This window comes from Phyllosticta citribraziliensis (genome assembly GCF_038025025.1).
Source record: "Phyllosticta citribraziliensis strain CPC 17464 chromosome Unknown J3D65scaffold_2, whole genome shotgun sequence".
NCBI classification, from domain to species: Eukaryota; Fungi; Ascomycota; class Dothideomycetes; order Botryosphaeriales; family Phyllostictaceae; genus Phyllosticta; species Phyllosticta citribraziliensis.
Window position 1 is genome coordinate 49,278 of NW_027117339.1, and position 16,591 is coordinate 65,868.

Sequence of the window (16,591 nt, forward strand, 5' to 3'; positions counted from 1 at the left end):
GAATAAATAAGAAGCACAAGATCACGTTTCCCTGGGCAGTCCGAAGAAAATTACCGCAAAGCCAAACACACCGGGTGCGGTGAGAATGCAACACTCCAGCTGTTGTCTGTCGACTTCTCGTCTCCCACTCCAACCACCGTCTCTAAGACTTCCGATACACCACACCATATACAGTGAAGCGGCAGCAAGAAAAGTCTCCCCACTCACATTCCCACGCGCCCAATCTCCGCCCCTGCCTCTTCCCCAGCCCCGCCGCGCTCTCATTCACCAACTGACCCGACGCCCCCTTGCTTCCGCGAAGAATGTCTCTGTTCCCCGCCGCCCCGGCAGCAACAGCAGCAGCCACTCCATTGCCCAACCCAGTTCCCGGCAGTCCCACGCTCCCCCTGATCCAGGTACCGACCGACTGACAGCCACCCCAGCCGAGCCGAGCCCGTCCAGAGGGAGACGGGACTGGGGTGGAGTCCCAGCAACGTCGCACGTGGCTCGGCGGCAGCGGTGGCGGCGATCCAGGCACCGGCACGACGTGCGCGTGTTCAATGCACTGGTTGGCGGCGAAAAGGTGATGCAGGTACCCGGGCAAGACAAGTGGCTGACGGGCGAAGAAAACTTGGTGGCCGGCTTGAAAATGATAGAGCGGCGAAAAGTGAAGCCACACAGCGGAAGCAAACTCTTGATTTAACCCGCTGCTCGACAGAAGAACGGGATACGACTCAAAAGGCTGTTCGCCACAGCAGGCTTATACGTGCGCCGAACTGCAGAGAACGATGAGGAAGTATTTACACGAAAGGCGTCCTCGCACCGCGGGGAAAGCACGCCAACTAGACTCAACTCAACTCAACTCAACTCCATGCAATGCAATGCAGCGCCGGCCAAATCAAACACGCAATCCAATCCCCCACCTCACATCAACCAACGCATCTACCTCTGCCCCATCTCAATCGTCGCTCCGTGCCCCTGTGCCGCGGCCGCCGCGGCCGGAAGCGGAGGCATATACGCCCCTTGCCCCAGCCCCGGCACCGGCGCCGTGACATACGGGCCCTGGCTCGAAAACGGCGAGCCGACTGGCGAGCGCTGCGGGCTCAAGCCCGCGCCGTGCCGCTGCTGCTGCTCCTGCGAGCCCAGCGAATGAGTCGACGACATGGCCGCCGCCTCGAAGGGGCTCGGCTGGAGGCCCGTCTCGGCAGTGTTGTAGCGCGCAGAGAGGCGGTTCAGGTTGCTGGCGGAGGGCGTGGGTGAGGGCGAGACGTACGGCGCGGGTTGCATGGCGGCGACGGCGGGGTTGGCGGTAGGGGCGTAGACGCCGCGAGCGGCGTCGCGGCGCGAGCGGCGGTAGATGATGACGGCGTAGATGAAGAGGCCGAGGAAGAGGGCGCTGTTTTGTGGGCGTGTGTGTTAGATGGATGGTTGCTGCAACCCCTGAGGGGATTCGATTTGTGCGTGTGCTGCTTACAAGACGATGAGCGCGAAGAGGAAGTTCAGGGCGCTGCGGTGTTTGATGGAGCCGACGATGTCGATGACGAGGATGGCAGCCCAGAAGGTCGTCTGGATGGTGTTGAAGATGAGGAAAGTCTTGGGGCGCAGGTTGCGGCGCGCGAATTTGACGATGGATACGATGTCTAGGATGAGACAGACGAGGACGAGGACGAAGAAGATGGCCACGATGCTACCCAGGGAATCAGCACCGATGAAAATAATTTCCACAGTATCAATCTTACGCTATTGTTTTGGCGCCAATTTTGGTCGTTCGGTCGTTGTTGTAGTTTGTATCCGTATCGTCGTCGTCGTCCGCGTCATTTTTATCCTTTGCTATCACTGCAATGCCAATGCCAAAGCTAGCGGCGATGAGCAGCATGAACACCACGCGAATGATCCAGAAGGGGATCAGGACACGTCGGAGCCATGGAGACGCCTCGTGGGTGTAGCGCGGCATGCTTGCGATTGAAAGTCCACGACGGCTGGAAAAACGGAATGGGTTCCACTCGGCGCTGTCCTCGGTGCCGGTGCAACAAGGTCGAGGGGAAGATGTTGGGATTGGAAGTGAAGAAGAAACGAGGGAGAGTTGTGGGCGCAGACATTAGGAGAGGATACAGCGGCGCAAGCGGACGCGTGAGACATTTCATTTAACGGCTTGTTGCCCATCTCGTCGTTGCTGTGGCTGGACCTGTCAGCCGATAGCTCTTCCAAGGTGCGCCCTACCAGTCCAGCTTTTGGTGGTGAGCAAATGGGCGAGTCCACTCAAGGTTAGTGGGCCAAGCCCTGATTTGCTCGTGGGTCGGTGTCTCCGCTCGCGGAATAAAAATAGGCGCAAGGGTCCTCTAGGGCGGACCTAGTGCCCCTTTCCAGGTCACTCCGTAATGGCATGCCAACGAAGGATGAAGAGGATTTGCTGGGCATCATTCGTCGAATGTTCACAGAGGCGGAGCAAGGAGCCACAGAAACTTGTTCCTTTCGCTGCTGGAGACGTGTGCGTAGAGCTATGAGACTCAAGCAATGTGACGGTTGCCATAGAAAAGGTTGATGCTCTGAGCGGCGGACGATGGTGCAGAAATTGTAGTTCAATCTTGTTGGCAAACCCCGAGACACCGACTGAAGAGGAAGAAGCAAGGCACGATGACAGGATTGATAATCAAAGAAACGTCTTCAGGCGCCGGTCGAGAATAAGAGTAGAAGGAAACACTGTTAGGGTATCGCTGAAAGAATGGCCATCAAAACAAACCAGGCTCTCGCAAAAGTCCAAATTGATCCCCCAAACAAGCGGCATAGGTCAATCCCCAAGAAACTCTCTCAACTGCCACACGGTGCAATGGCACGCGGTTCCTCGCGTCGAACCTCAGCATTGGACTGAATCTTCACGTCAGAGTGAAACGATCTGTTGTGACGAAAGTACTGGTCAACGCCAATTCGAGACGACTCGCCTGCGTGTCTCTCGCATGCACCGCTTCCATCTCCTGGCTCGGGTTGGTCGACACTGGGTCGCTGCAAAAGCGAGCCTGTTGCATTGTCACCCGCAGCCTGCGGCGATTGTGCTCCATCTATCTGCGCTGTTTCTTGGATCTTTTTCTCGGCTCTCTTGCGCAAGATTTTGGCCAAAATTCGACGCCACAGGGACATGACGCGGACCCTCGTCACCTTGGTCTTCACAATCCTGACCTTCTTGGCAGGCTTGACAGGGTCGGGTCCGAGTTTCTCCACGGATGGAGCGGCTTCGGTAACAGTGACTGAAGTGCCACCTTCCAGATTCACCGTACGCATTGTCTCGGTTTTGCGAGGAGCTTCGAACTGCGGTTCGGCGGGTTCGGCGGTGACGAATGCAGCCCTTGGAGCTGGAAGGCTTGACTTGCGAGACGGAGGAGCAGGTTCGGCTTCGACAGTGACCGTGATGGTGGTAGACTTTCGGCGCAGCGGCGCGGCGTCCTCACGAACGACATCCCCTGGCTCTTCAACAGCCTCCTCGGCCGGGACAGTGATGACAACGGTCGTGGATTTCTGGATTCCAGGGGAAGGTGGCGGTACTTCCACGACCTCGACGTTCTGTACGGCTGGGTTTTCGGCGGGGACCTCGTTGATGACGGTCTCTTCGGCCGCTGGTACCGTTGTGACGACTTGCTCAGGGGAAACCTCCTGAGTGATAACTTGAGGTACTTCGGTAGACGCAGGCTCCATGACTGCTTCAGGAACGGACACTGGCTCAGGGGCCGGAACAGGCTCAGGAATTGCTGCATCGCCGCCCAGCTCGGAGCTCGTCTCGTTCCGAACAAAAGATACCTTTCGCACAGATGGAGTCCGCGAGTTGCCGGGTGTCGATTTGGCTTCTGAAGCATGGTTCCCAGGAGGAGCTGGTGGACGGGCATCAAAGGTGGCGTCGAAGCCGAACGGTTGCTCCAAGACGATGGGATCGAGCGTCGGAAGACATGGCAGAGAAGCCATTTCAGCAGGGAGGAAATGATTGGGGTGCGGAGATGATGAATGCTGAAGTGAGTGAAGTCGACTCTGGCTTCTTGGCCGCCGCGCTTGCGAATGCTAGCGGGAAGTTTGCGGTCCGTAGATGATGGTGGCTCTGAGCTTTGCGAGTAGGAATGGCTGGCTTCGAATCAGCGCAGGTTCGAGCGACTCAAAGATTCAAGAGTGATGGCGCCCAGATACCTTGACCACGAACGGATACTCTCCCCAACGCGGACGGGCCTTTGGCGGAACAGAGTGACCCAGAGATAAAACCGAACGAGGCTGGCTGTGATGTTGGGGGTACGGAAAAGCCCAAGAAGAGGAGAGCGTGGAAGGCAGAAGATGGCGACGTTGCATGGCGCGGAGTGGCAGGCGCGGTTTTGGGCTTGCTCTTTCTTGCCTGAGGTCGTGGTGTTGACAACCCCGAGACGTGTGCCTGCTCATCCACGATGCTCAGTGGCGGCCCGGCCTGGTCCGGGAAGCTGTGGACATGCAGACAATTGCCTCATCGTGGTCACTGGATTGAGGGTTTGGTGCCGACCCGACGGACGACTGGGCAGGATGTCGTCAACCACGTACAAACACGACGTCAATGTGCAGACCCGCCGTGTTTGAAGCCGACGAGAAAAAAGAAACGTATGGATGGCTTGAAATAACAGTGAAGATTCCAGCATGCTTGAAGCTTAATTCAGCAGCGTTGGCAAGGAACTCTGGCACATTCCAAGGGGCGTTGCGGGGAATGGCATGGAGGTCCCTTCCGGCGACACTGCCGATGCCGGTCAGGAAATCGCCATTGCGCAATGGCCTGAAGCCAAATGGAAGGGCGAAGAAGGCGAGAAGGCGCGCATGATGGGATGTGAAGAGAACCTGGTGGTTGTGTCGTTCCTCTTGTTGGATCGTCTAGTCGGCGGCGGCAAAGCGGGGCGGCCCACCCCACCCGGACGGCAGCCCAGCCCAGCGCGTGCAGAACCGACGACCTGACCTGACGGGAGAGCCGACCTCTGAACAGCCATCCCAGTCTCTGTCCGACCTTTCACTTCCACTCGCCTCCGCACTCTGCAACTCTGCAACTACCACCGCCCCAGTTTCACGGCCTCGACTCTCTTCCGCCTCCTCGTCCGCTCGCACTCCTCCAACCCGCAGACCAAGCCCCCCACCTTGCTCGCGTGCCTCCCTCGCCGCTCGACCGTTCGACTACACCTGCCGGAGTCAGTGTCGACCTCGTCTTCCCCTGGCCGACGCCTGTCCTCGTTCCACCAAGACATCTCGCCTGTGCCAACCATGGCTTCGTCCACCGCAGCTGCCGCCGGCCTCCTCGGTCGTCAGCTCAAGCAAATGCAGACCGATAAGGATATCCCCGGCATCAGCGTTGGTTTGGTGGACAACAATGTCTTTGAGTGGGAAGTCATGCTCATGATCAGCGATGACTGCAAGTTCTACGGCGGTGAGTGTGCAAAAACTTGCGCTTTTCAGCTGCGTCTTTTGGACGCTTTGGGGAGCGCAACATGGCTTGTGATGGCCCTTGCTAACTTTGTCCAGGTGGTTTCTTTAGGGCTCGGCTTTCTTTCCCCTCCGAGTACCCTCTTTTGCCGCCCAAGATGAAGTTCGAAACGCCCATTTTCCACCCAAACAGTAAGCCTTTCAACGTCCGGCCAAAGCCCGAGCACGTCATTCGGCGGCCTCTTCTCAAAATCAAGCACCTCGGCTCAAAACATGGAGAACCTTTTGGCCATGTGAATTTGCCTACAGACGCAGACTGACAGTGACTAGTCTACCCCAGCGGCGATGTGTGCATCTCCATCCTCCACCCACCCGGTGACGACAAGTATGGGTACGAGTCTGCCTCGGAGCGCTGGTCTCCGGTGCAGACACCCGAGACGATCCTCCTCTCCGTCATTTCCATGCTTTCGTCGCCGAACGACGAGTCCCCAGCCAACGTCGAGGCCGGGCGATTGTGGCGCGAGGATCCAAAGGAGTTCAAGAAGAGGGTGAGAAAGTGTGTCAGGGACAGTCTGGAAGAGGGCATGTAAGGCATACAAGCGAAGTCGTTTTGGGGAGTGGGCTGGCATTGACTATGGGGTCTACAAGTGACTGTGGGGTTTTGGGGGCGTCCAGAGGGCATGCATGGACTGGCGTTTCCTGGGTTACCTGTGTTGCATTTAGGTCTGCATATACTGAGGATTTCCTATGCCTTTGGATATTTGAGTGCTGCGAAGATGGCGGCAAACCGAGAAGATCATGTCAGGGGCGGAAGACTGTCTACCTAGGTACAGACCATGTCTTGAAGCATCCTGGTCACAACTTAATCTGACAAGGGAGAAAAGCTCATAGCCCAGGTCCAGTCTCGGTGCCCCGCATCGGGTTTGGATTGACATGAGACGTGGAGTCGAATGATCATGCCAGAGCATCAACTAGACGTCGGGATTGACGTGCAACAGCAGGAATCGCGTCGGAACGCGGTTGGTGGACTTTGAGAGCTCTCAAAAAAATTTCCCGAATAGGAAATTCAATGACGTCGTTTAGCAAGACCCTGAGCCGGCGAAGGAGAGGCGCAGTGGAGGGAAAAGAAGGCGAGATGGACGACGGTTGGCGATGCAGGCCGAGCAGAGAGGTGGACAGAGTTTGTGTCGGGCTGGAGGCCAAGTCAATGGGACCTTAAGGTAGCAAGCGAGCTTGTTTGGGGGGTGGAGGGAGACTGGGCCAAGAGCGCGGGCGGTGAGGGTCCCGGCGAATCGCAGGCGCGTAAGCGCGTCCGACCCTTCCTTTAGTCGTGAATCTGCTCCAGCGACGTTCTGCACTGCTGCTCAACCCACATCCCCAATCTCTCGTCCTCAAACTCTGCGCGCCTCCATTTCGTCAACCCCACCACCCGCCCCATCCTCCAGCTCGTGCGATTGCGAAAGCATTCCGCCTGCCATTGCTCTACACGTCTCGCACACAATTTCCGCGTGCCCAAACGGGCAACATGGCGCCCTCGCGCAACCGCAACTCTGAAGCCGCCTCGACCACCGACGTGTCCATGGCCGACGTCCCAGACAACAACGAGGACTACACCGAAGACCTCCAGGATACCCCCGACTACACGGTAAGCGCGTCGCCAGCACCACCCTCCGCCGACGCGTCGCTAATCGCCGTCCAGGACTCCGACTCGAATTTCAACACCGCCGCTACCAGCGATGCTGGCGAAGGAGGTCCCACAGACGGTCGCAAGCGCCGCTCCGAGGCTTTGCAGCTCCGCAAGAGCGTCCTCGGCAAGAAACATGATCGTTTGGGAGAATCCAAGGTTTGTTGACCTTTTCGCCCCACGCCCACGTCCGCGACTTCTGACATGCCAATCTAGGTCGACGACTCGATTCGCCGCTTTCGCTACCTCCTCGGCCTCACCGATCTCTTCCGTCACTTCATAGACACGAACCCAAACCCGCGCGTCAAAGAAATCATGTCCGAGATAGATCGACAGAATGAAGAAGAGGCCCACAGGGCATCCAAAGGACCATCCCGAAAAGGCGGCGCTGGCGGCGAGAGACGCCGGAGAACGGAGAAGGAGGAAGACGCGGAGCTTCTCCGCGAAGAAAAGTCTGGCGTCGCGGCAGAGACGACAATCTTCCGCGACTCGCCCGCATTCGTCCACGGTGAAATGAGGGACTACCAGATTGCAGGCCTCAACTGGCTGATATCGCTTCATGAGAACGGAATCTCGGGTATTCTGGCCGATGAAATGGGACTCGGCAAGACTTTGCAGACCATCTCATTCTTGGGCTACCTCCGGTTCGTTCGTGGCATCAACGGCCCCTTTCTCGTCACGGTGCCCAAGTCTACGCTCGACAACTGGAAGCGCGAGTGTTCCAGGTGGATTCCCGACATCAATGTCCTCGTTCTCCAAGGCGCAAAAGAGGAGAGACATCAGCTCATCAACGACCGGCTGCTTAGCGAAGACTTTGACGTCTGCATCACCAGCTACGAAATGATCCTGCGCGAAAAGACGCATCTCAAGAAGTTCGCCTGGGAGTACATCATCATCGATGAGGCCCATCGTATCAAGAATGAAGAGTCCTCCCTCGCTCAAATCATCCGTCTTTTCAACTCCCGCAACCGATTGCTCATCACTGGCACTCCGCTCCAGAACAACCTGCACGAGCTGTGGGCGCTCTTGAACTTTTTGCTTCCCGACGTCTTTGGCGACTCTGAAGCTTTTGACCAGTGGTTTTCCGGGCAAAAGGAAGACCAAGACAAAGTCGTCCAGCAGCTGCACAAGGTTCTCCGCCCGTTTTTGCTCAGACGCGTCAAGAGTGACGTGGAAAAGAGCTTGTTGCCGAAGAAGGAAGTCAACTTGTACATTGGCATGTCGGACATGCAGGTCAAATGGTACAGGAGGATTCTCGAGAAGGACATAGATGCCGTCAACGGTGCTGGCGGCAAGAAGGAGTCAAAGACGCGACTGTTGAACATTGTCATGCAGCTTCGAAAATGTTGCAACCACCCGTATCTTTTTGACGGAGCTGAGCCTGGCCCGCCGTACACCACGGATGAACACCTGGTCTTCAATGCCGCCAAGATGATCATGCTGGACAAGCTTCTCAAGCGGCTTCATGCGCAGGGAAGCAGAGTGCTTATCTTCTCTCAGATGAGCCGTATGCTGGACATTCTCGAGGACTACTCGGTCATGCGAGGCTACCAATACTGCCGGATTGACGGCTCCACAGCGCACGAAGACCGCATCGCCGCTATTGACGAGTACAACAAGGAAAAGTCCGAAAAGTTCCTCTTTCTTCTGACGACTCGTGCCGGTGGTCTTGGCATCAACCTCACCACTGCCGATATCGTCGTTCTGTTCGACTCGGACTGGAACCCTCAGGCTGATCTGCAGGCCATGGACCGCGCTCACCGCATTGGTCAAACCAAACAAGTCATCGTGTTCCGCTTCGTCACGGAAAATGCGATTGAGGAGAAGGTGCTCGAGCGCGCCGCACAAAAGCTCCGTCTTGACCAGCTAGTCATTCAGCAAGGTCGTGCACAGCAGCCAGCCAAGGGTGCGCAGTCGAAGGAGGATCTGTTGAACATGATTCAGCACGGTGCCGAGAAGGTTTTCGAAAGCCAGGGAGGAACTGGCGCCTTTGGCAGCACCGGTGAGGTCACCGACGACGACATTGATGCCATTTTGAAGCGCGGCGAAGAGAGGACTGCGCTGCTCAACGCCAAGTACGAGAAGCTCGGTATCGATGACTTGCAAAACTTCAGCACAGACTCGGCATACGAGTGGAATGGCCAAAACTTTGTCAACAAGAAGAAGGAGATTGGCATCGCCTGGATTCACCCGACGAAGCGCGAGAGGAAGGAACAATCTTACTCGATGGACCAGTATTACCGCGCGACCCTGATGACGGGGGGTCGGACTGCCGACACGAGGCCCAAGATTCCCCGTGCGCCAAAACAGATTCAAATCCACGACTACCAATTCTTCGACTTTCGTCTGGATGAGTTGCAGGAAAAGGAGACGGCGTGGTATCGGAAGCAGAACAATCTGAAGGCTCCCCTTGCCGAGGGCACGGAGGAAGACCTCGCGGACCGTCTTCAGGAGCAGGAGCTTCTACAAAAAATGATTGACGAGGCTGAACCTTTGACCGAAGAGGAGAAGGAAGTGAAGGAACGCCTCACCAAGGAAGGCTTCGCCGACTGGAATAGGCGCGACTTTCAGCAATTCATCAACGGCTCCGCCAAATACGGGCGACATAATTATAAGGCCATTGAAGACGAGGTCGACGGAAAAACTGCCGAGGAGATTGAAGAGTACGCAAAGGTCTTCTGGAAGAGGTACAAGGACATTGCGAACTGGGAGAAGCACATTGCTGCCATTGAAGAGGGCGAGGAACGTCTTCGCAAGATTGACCGGCAACGTCAGCTTCTGAGGAAGAAGCTGAGCATGTACCGTGCTCCGCTGCAGCAGCTGAAGCTCAACTACTCGGTCTCGACGACGAACAAGAAGGTGTACACCGAGGAGGAGGACCGCTTTCTCCTGGTCATGCTGGACAAGTACGGCGTCGACTCGGAGGGAATTTACGACAGGATCCGCGACGAGATTCGCGAGTCGCCCCTCTTCCGCTTCGACTGGTTCTTCCTGAGCCGCACGCCGGTCGAAATCGGCCGCCGCTGCAACACGCTCTTGACGACGGTCGTCAGGGAGTTTGACGGCGATGGAGGCAAGGCCGCGAATGGCACCGGAAAGGGCAAACGCGCTGCCGATGACGACGACGACGACTCTGACGAGGCGCACACCAAGAAGAAGGTGAAGAATGGTGTTAAGGTACGATACCCCAAAACCTAGAACTGAATGCGCGAAGCGCAGACGCAGATCAAATATACTGACGCACCAACAGAACAAGGCGCTCGACAGCGTCCGCGGCGGCAGCAAGGGCACCTCGGCGTCCGCCTCTCGTGCCAGCAGCGTCGGGTCCAACGGCTCTACTCCCCGGGGTCCCAAGGGCAAGCGCGGAGGCAAGAAGTAGATCTGGGCAGCCACCATTCTGTCACTAGTAGTGTAGTCGATTTTTCCTCCCTTCTCTCTCTTTCCGAATGATGGATCATGGCGTTTATGGGGCGTTTGCGAATACGTAGGGGGATAAAGAGCAGGTTTCACGAGGATGTGTTGTTTTTCTTTTCGTTCTCTCTCTCTCTTTCTTTTCTGCTTTTGTTTGCTTTGAGGTCGTCTCCTTGCGGTGTGGGCGTGGGTGTGGGTGTGAGAAGATGGTGGGTCGGGTCGGGTCAGATTGGACTCTTTGCTGCTAGAAAGGACAAGCACACAGTGCTGATGGGGGGTTTCTGTTTGTGTGTGTATTTTCATAGAAATCCAACTGGTGACTGGGGCCCGGTGCGTCTGGTCTGGTCTAGTCCGGTCCGCTCTGGAATCGTTGCCTGGTATTTCTCCGACTCTCTGCTATTGTCTGTCCTGTCCTGTCACTCTACTTTCTCTCTGCAGAGACTCACTCACTCCTCACTCCTGTCGTCGCTGCATTTGCATCTGCAATGGATAAACGTGACCGTCCGTCCAATGCACGCACACATCGCCCGTGCCCGTCATCCGATCCGCCTCTCCATCACCAAGATCTGGCGGTACGCGGTGCTCGCCTCTCTCGTCGTTCTTCGCATGTACACCGATGAGGGAAATGGATATGTTGAGATGCTTGTTTTGCTCATCTACTTTTACTTCTTGCGTCCTGCTGGCTTGGTCGAACACTGCCTATTAGTCAGACAGATGATCGACAGCCAAGAAAGATTGCGATGGCATGGCATGGGAGGGGAGGGGAGGGGGGGGCTGCTCTGCTGTAAGGTGAGACGAGATGAGATGCCGTGGAGACGTGCCCGGCGCCCTCCAGCACAGTGCGGACGGGCAGGACGAGACAGGGCAACAAGAAGCGGCGAACGGCGAACGGCGAACGGCGAACGAACGGACGGCGCAGAAGCATGTGGGGGGTCTATGTATGCATACATTTCTACGTATGCTTCCACGCTTTCAGATCTTTTTTTTACACTTCTTACCTACCCTGTCTACTGCGGCGAGTCGAGTTGAGTCGAGTTGGCGAGACGACACGGCACGACACACGAATAGAGACGACCAGAGACACCATGTCTGATACACCTACCAGGAGGCGCATGACTCCATGGCAGGCAAGTACCTAAAACGCCCAAGCAGCAGCAAGCGGCAAGCAGCGAGGTGCAATGGCATGAGTAGCTTAGTAGCGCCGACGGATGGACGCGCTGTCAAGGAGCGAGTGACATTGACTGATCTACCTGCCTACTCTTACTAGCTAAGGTAGTCACGCAGCGATGGGATAGGTAGATGGTAAGATGAAATTTCTGGAGAGGCTGTGGAAGGCAGACACGCAGGCAGACAGACAGACAGAGAGATAGACAGGGCAAGTAAGTACACAGATGGTGGGCCGGGGGTCGCTTTGGGGGCCAGGGGCCAGGGAGCAGTGGGCATAGGGGTCAAGACAGGGCAGCAAGAGGAGTAGCGAAAGAGCATGGACGGGAGCGCGACGAGACCAGACCGCCGAACCGGAGGAGACGGAGGGCGTTTGGTACGTAAGCGTTGGACACTCGGGCTTTTTCTCTTGCTGCTGGTGCTTTTGTTGGTGGTGGCAGCAGCAGCCAAACAAATCTGATGAGTGAGTGCCGTGGTGGCCCGCCGGACGGAGGGCCTGATGTGACGGCATCTGTCGGCGGCGGCCGCGGACGAAGCACCAGCAGTAGCAGCAGGACGACCAGCGGCCGCCCACACGCACCAGAGGCTGCTGATTCTGCTGCTAGTGACTGTCGCAAGCACAGGCAGGAGAGGCGCATCATCCGACAGCGTAGTGCGCGTATCACGTCGCGAGCGAAAAGAGAAAATCCGCCCAAAGTTGTGGGGAAGAGGAGGAGGAGAAGGCATACGTCCGTCCGGCAGGGAAGAGAGCGACGCCGCCGGGCACGGATGATGGCACCGGGTAGGGTAGGGTAGGGCAGGGGAGGTAGCCGTGTTTTGGAGTGCTGAAACGACGCTGATGAAGCTGGCACCACTGGGCAGCGACGCGAGCCAAGACGGCAGGCGGGCAGAGAGGCTTGTCGGCTCCGTTGGACTGGACTGGAGCAAAAGCCACCGAAAGTGGTGGTGGTAGTGGTGATGGTGATGTTGAAGTCGAGGGCAGCGGAGAGCTGCAAGCCATGCAGCCGGGCGGCCGGGCCGAGCCTTTTTTTTTTTTTTTTTTTTTTCGCCCTGTAGCTAGCCCTGAGATGGGAAGCGTCCGGGACGCCGGCAATCTGTGGATGGACGATGGATGGAATGGCTGATGTGTCTTGGCCTGCCTGGGATGAAAGGCATTTGGATGGACGAGTGCAACCACCCACTCTCTCTCCGGCGTTGGTTGGAACATGCGACTTTGCGGGGAAAGGCTGGTCTCATCGTCTGATGTCTCTCCCCGCAGTCTGGAGCGGTTTCAAAAGGTGGCTCTCACGTCACGGTGGTGTGACGGGCTCCATGGGCGTGGATGGGTGGGTGGATGGCCGCAACGCAACGCAACGCAACGAACGCAACCCAATCGGTCGACGTGGACAGATATGGCAAAATTGCAAAACACCACCACCGCATGGCAAGGAATGCGCATGCCGACTCGCCAAGATCAGCCACGGCCTTCCCCAGATCATCTTCTCCACCAAAAAAAAAAAAAAAAAGTGTCGCGGCCGATCTTGCCAAGAAGGTGGAAATGGAAGTGGAAGGTCAAGGGCGATTACTATGGGTCGGGGTCGGGGTCGGGGTCGGCCGATGGACATGTAAAATCTCTGCAGCTTGAGGCGTCCGCCTCATTTTTGGGCATTTGCCATTTGCGTGCGTAGGTGATGATGCGGTGCGGTGGATTGCAGGTGAGGCGGAGGGCGACGAGGGCGAGGGCGAGGGCGCGGGCGCGACGAGGGCAGTGTCGTGCGAACGGTGGAGGGAGGGTGGAGGCCCGCAAAATGCCAAATCCGAGCAGCGCAACGAAGACCGCCGGGAGCTGAGTGGTCGGGCCAAATGCCGGCGAGAAAAGACGTGCGAAAGAGGGAGTGTAGGGGAAGGGAAGTGGACAAAAAAAAAAGAAAAAAGGAAAAAAGGATTTGGTTTCGGACATGCCTCGGCCAGGGCCCAATTCGGTCGTTGGGATCTGTTGACCTCGAGCTGCTGCAACGGGGCTATGGTCGCTAGAGGTTGGTCGCTCCGCCGCACCATGGATGGTACGATGAATGGCTTTGGTGTGCTCTGCTTTGAGCGGGCCGGCCGGCGTCTTTTCCATCCATCCAGGCACCTGCACTGTCCGGCTTCCCCCGTGCCTCGCCCAACGGTGACATGGCCCTCCCATCCATGCCCCATGCCCCATGCCCCTTGCAGGCGACATGCCAAACAGGGACAATTTGACAGACTTGTTGGTGTTGAGGAGCGGCGGGCCCGGTCGTCGTCAGCTGCCCTGTCCCGGTCTCTCCCTGATGGCACAGGCAGGACCCGACAGCGGATGCGGACCTCGGCTTCGCCGAAAAGACAGTCAGAGGGTCTGGGAGTGGGAGGAGCCGTCAGAAGATTAAAGCGGGGGCCAGAGCACGAGCGAATGCGGCACCTGTGGAGATAACAGCAGCAGGTTGCGACAATAACAATAATGCGCCGGATCGAGAGGTGGTCGTCTCGCATCGCCTGTGCGACGGCGACTGGGGAAGCGTGAGAAAAATAGGAGAGGGTGCAGCGGCAGTCCGGCAGTGCAGAGGGGCAGGAGCTTGTGCGACGGACATGGAGGCTTTATCTCGCTGGCTGGCGTCAGGTCTTTTTCTGATTTCGATGTGGAAAGCGGAGCCCCCACGCCTGGCGCCGCCGTGGCTTTGGTCTCATCAGCCCACGCAGGGCCGGACATGTACGCAGGGACACGGCAGTCGATCAAAATTCTAGGGGCAAAGGGACAACGACGAGAGGTCGACTTCACCGACATTTGACACGGGGAGGGAGGTCAGCGGTGATGCAGGAGGGAAGAGGACGAGGGAAAGGCTCAGCTGCCATGATGTGAGATGGGCGAGGAGAGGAGAGGAGAGGAGAGGAGGGTGGTGGTCTTTGGGGGTTCGTATTTGGGGTCCCCGACCCCGGATGACAGAGGCCCCCCACATCCGGAATCGTCAGATGGTGGTGTTGACCTGAGTGCCCGATGAGGCTGAACGGGAGGAAGGAAGGGGTGAGGCGGTGCAGCGGGCATTACGTTAGTTTCGGTACGGTACCCCTGCTTATCACGCCCACCCCCCGGTAAAAAACCAATCGCGCCTAGTCTGGTTCGGGCTTGGCGTGGGCTCCTGGATTCCGGCTGATCCTCGTCTCTGTCTTCGGCTCCTCGTCTCGTCCCTCGTCGTTCCCCACGTTTCCAGGCGTCGACTCTGCGTCACTTTGGGCCCTTGAGCTATAAGATTTTCGCCCGCCCTCCCCCTTCCTTCTCCGGCTTTCGCTCGCATTGCATCGCCTCGCCTCGCCTCGCCTCGCCTCCCTCGCCAGACTTGCCCATCTCTCCATCCCGCACCACACCACCTTTCACATGCAACAATCAACCTCTGCCGTGGATTTCAAAAATCTGCTCAACCCCCAGGCAGACTCAGCCTCTCCATCCCCCTCCTCTTCGGCCCCCTCGACCCCAGCTTCCATGGCCGCTGCCGCTGCCGTCCGTCCTGTCGGTCTCATGGGCTCCATGCTTCAAAACGCACAACCTCACCAGGACGACCACCGCTCCGACCTGCCTCGCCCTTACAAGTGTCCCCTGTGCGACAAGGCCTTTCACCGTCTCGAGCACCAGACCAGACACATCCGCACTCACACGGGCGAGAAGCCCCACGCCTGTCAATTCCCCGGCTGCACCAAGCGCTTCTCGCGCTCCGACGAGCTCACCCGCCACTCGAGGATACACAACAACCCCAACTCCAGGAGAGGAAACAAGCAAAATGCCGCTGCCGTCGCCGCTGCACAGGCCGTCGCCAGCGCCGGCGTTCTCGAGTGCGGCCAAATCACCCACATGATGCCCCCGCCGACAAAACCCATTTCTCGCTCTGCCCCGAGCTCAAACCTGGCCTCGCCCAACGTCTCTCCTCCTCACTCCTACTCGAGCTACTCCAACCTGTCCAACTTGGCCGCCTACAACCGCTCCAACCCCAACACCTCCATGGGCATCCTGGCCACGGCCGCCTCGCAGATTGAACAGCAGCAGCAGCAGCAACAGCCGCCCCAATACCCACCGAGGCAACACATGGGCTCGCACCAGCACTTTGGCCACAGCAACCGTCTGCCTGGCGTCACTGGCCTGGCTGCCTACGCCTACTCGTCGCAGCCCATGTCGCGGTCGCACTCGCACGAAGAAGACGACCAGTACGCACACCGAATGACCAAGAAATCGCGGCCAGGCTCTCCCCTCTCAACCGCACCCCCCTCGCCCACCTTTTCCCACGACTCGTACTCGCCGACCCCGGACCACACTCCCCTCGCCACCCCTGCGCACTCGCCTCGCCTGCGTCCTCACGGCCTGAGCGACGTGCAACTTCCTCACATCCGCCACCTGTCCCTGCAGCACGTCCCGGCTTTGGCCCCGATGGAGCCGTCGGCAAACGGAGAGACGCCCTACGTCCCCCAGCAGCCGACCGGCTTGAGGATAGGCGACATCATCTCAAGACAGGACGGCGCCCAAAGAAAACTGCCCGTGCCGCCGGCTCCCAAGGTCGCAGTGCAAGATCTGCTCAATGCCGGAAGCGGCTTCTCCTCTGGCAATTCTTCGGCCAACGCCTCTGTGGCCGGCAACGACCTGCATGAGCGCTTCTAAATCATTGTCTCGTTCTTGGTCCGCACTACTTCCAAACACATCTGCATGATGGTGGGCGTTTCGGGGATTCATGTGTACGACACGGTTGCTTTTTTCTCTATATTTCTCGGGACTGCGTCATGAGCGAACTTTGTTCTCCACTTCAGGGTTTTTTAACCTACAACCAACAACTATAGACGGGGGGCCGGTTAAACGGAATGCGTTTTCTTTTTTCTTTCTTGTCCTCGTGTCTTTTCAGGAACAAGTAATGCCAAAAAGCTGGATGTGCTGCGCGCTGTCTCTGTCTCTGTCTCCTTGTCTCCACACTT

At 57.7% G+C, this 16,591-nt stretch overlaps 7 protein-coding genes across 7 annotated transcripts; 3 read left to right on the top strand and 4 right to left on the bottom strand.

Annotated features, from left to right (window-relative positions):
* Positions 1–688: 688 nt before the first annotated feature.
* J3D65DRAFT_612039 (uncharacterized protein) lies at positions 689–2,126 on the bottom strand. The gene is made up of 3 exons (XM_066798982.1): positions 1,719–2,126; positions 1,454–1,666; positions 689–1,375 (listed from the first exon to the last, which is right to left on the bottom strand). Exons 1-3 carry the CDS (start codon positions 1,931–1,933, stop codon positions 922–924), a joined length of 882 nt encoding a protein of 293 aa, XP_066658229.1. The 5' UTR covers positions 1,934–2,126; the 3' UTR covers positions 689–921.
* Positions 2,127–2,787: 661 nt separating this feature from the next.
* On the bottom strand, positions 2,788–3,930 carry J3D65DRAFT_599763 (uncharacterized protein; the record flags this gene model as incomplete). The annotated part of the gene is made up of 1 exon (XM_066797924.1): positions 2,788–3,930. The coding sequence occupies one exon, from the start codon at positions 3,928–3,930 to the stop codon at positions 2,788–2,790; it is 1,143 nt and encodes a 380-aa protein (XP_066658230.1).
* A 927-nt stretch (positions 3,931–4,857) lies between these two features.
* On the top strand, positions 4,858–6,302 carry J3D65DRAFT_192462 (ubiquitin-conjugating enzyme/RWD-like protein). The gene is made up of 3 exons (XM_066794359.1): positions 4,858–5,389; positions 5,485–5,577; positions 5,716–6,302. Exons 1-3 carry the CDS (start codon positions 5,227–5,229, stop codon positions 5,973–5,975), a joined length of 516 nt encoding a protein of 171 aa, XP_066658231.1. The 5' UTR covers positions 4,858–5,226; the 3' UTR covers positions 5,976–6,302.
* A 441-nt stretch (positions 6,303–6,743) lies between these two features.
* J3D65DRAFT_192572 (chromatin remodelling complex ATPase chain ISW1) lies at positions 6,744–10,772 on the top strand. The gene is made up of 4 exons (XM_066794360.1): positions 6,744–7,030; positions 7,085–7,228; positions 7,286–10,246; positions 10,320–10,772. The coding sequence occupies exons 1-4, from the start codon at positions 6,911–6,913 to the stop codon at positions 10,446–10,448; spliced, it is 3,354 nt and encodes a 1,117-aa protein (XP_066658232.1). The 5' UTR covers positions 6,744–6,910; the 3' UTR covers positions 10,449–10,772.
* An 894-nt stretch (positions 10,773–11,666) lies between these two features.
* On the bottom strand, positions 11,667–12,643 carry J3D65DRAFT_689522 (uncharacterized protein; the record flags this gene model as incomplete). The annotated part of the gene is made up of 1 exon (XM_066803890.1): positions 11,667–12,643. A coding segment is annotated over one exon (900 nt), but the record flags the coding sequence as incomplete, so codon positions are not given.
* A 508-nt stretch (positions 12,644–13,151) lies between these two features.
* J3D65DRAFT_612051 (uncharacterized protein) lies at positions 13,152–14,493 on the bottom strand. The gene has a single exon (XM_066798983.1). It carries the CDS (start codon positions 14,132–14,134, stop codon positions 13,196–13,198), a length of 939 nt encoding a protein of 312 aa, XP_066658234.1. The 5' UTR covers positions 14,135–14,493; the 3' UTR covers positions 13,152–13,195.
* Positions 14,494–15,014: 521 nt separating this feature from the next.
* J3D65DRAFT_547565 (uncharacterized protein) lies at positions 15,015–16,283 on the top strand (the record flags this gene model as incomplete). Its single annotated transcript, XM_066796864.1, has 1 exon — positions 15,015–16,283. One exon carries the CDS (start codon positions 15,015–15,017, stop codon positions 16,281–16,283), a length of 1,269 nt encoding a protein of 422 aa, XP_066658235.1.
* Between the last annotated feature and the right edge of the window lie 308 nt (positions 16,284–16,591).

What these genes read in the sequence shown, in the direction of transcription:
- J3D65DRAFT_192462 (XM_066794359.1), top strand. Translation starts at nt 5,227, where the DNA reads ATGGCTTCGTCCACCGCAGCTGCCGCCGGCCTCCTCGGTCGTCAGCTC. An exon ending in TGACTGCAAGTTCTACGGCG is followed by an intron (nt 5,390 to 5,484) that starts GTGAGTGTGCAA and finishes AACTTTGTCCAG; the next exon opens with GTGGTTTCTTTAGGGCTCGG. An exon ending in GCCCATTTTCCACCCAAACA is followed by an intron (nt 5,578 to 5,715) that starts GTAAGCCTTTCA and finishes GACAGTGACTAG; the next exon opens with TCTACCCCAGCGGCGATGTG.
- J3D65DRAFT_192572 (XM_066794360.1), top strand. Translation starts at nt 6,911, where the DNA reads ATGGCGCCCTCGCGCAACCGCAACTCTGAAGCCGCCTCGACCACCGAC. An exon ending in ATCGTTTGGGAGAATCCAAG is followed by an intron (nt 7,229 to 7,285) that starts GTTTGTTGACCT and finishes ATGCCAATCTAG; the next exon opens with GTCGACGACTCGATTCGCCG. An exon ending in AGGTGAAGAATGGTGTTAAG is followed by an intron (nt 10,247 to 10,319) that starts GTACGATACCCC and finishes ACGCACCAACAG; the next exon opens with AACAAGGCGCTCGACAGCGT.
- J3D65DRAFT_612051 (XM_066798983.1), bottom strand. Translation starts at nt 14,134, where the DNA reads ATGCGAGACGACCACCTCTCGATCCGGCGCATTATTGTTATTGTCGCA.
- J3D65DRAFT_612039 (XM_066798982.1), bottom strand. Translation starts at nt 1,933, where the DNA reads ATGCCGCGCTACACCCACGAGGCGTCTCCATGGCTCCGACGTGTCCTG. An exon ending in ATTGGCGCCAAAACAATAGC is followed by an intron (nt 1,667 to 1,718) that starts GTAAGATTGATA and finishes TTCCCTGGGTAG; the next exon opens with CATCGTGGCCATCTTCTTCG. An exon ending in CTCTTCGCGCTCATCGTCTT is followed by an intron (nt 1,376 to 1,453) that starts GTAAGCAGCACA and finishes CCCACAAAACAG; the next exon opens with CGCCCTCTTCCTCGGCCTCT.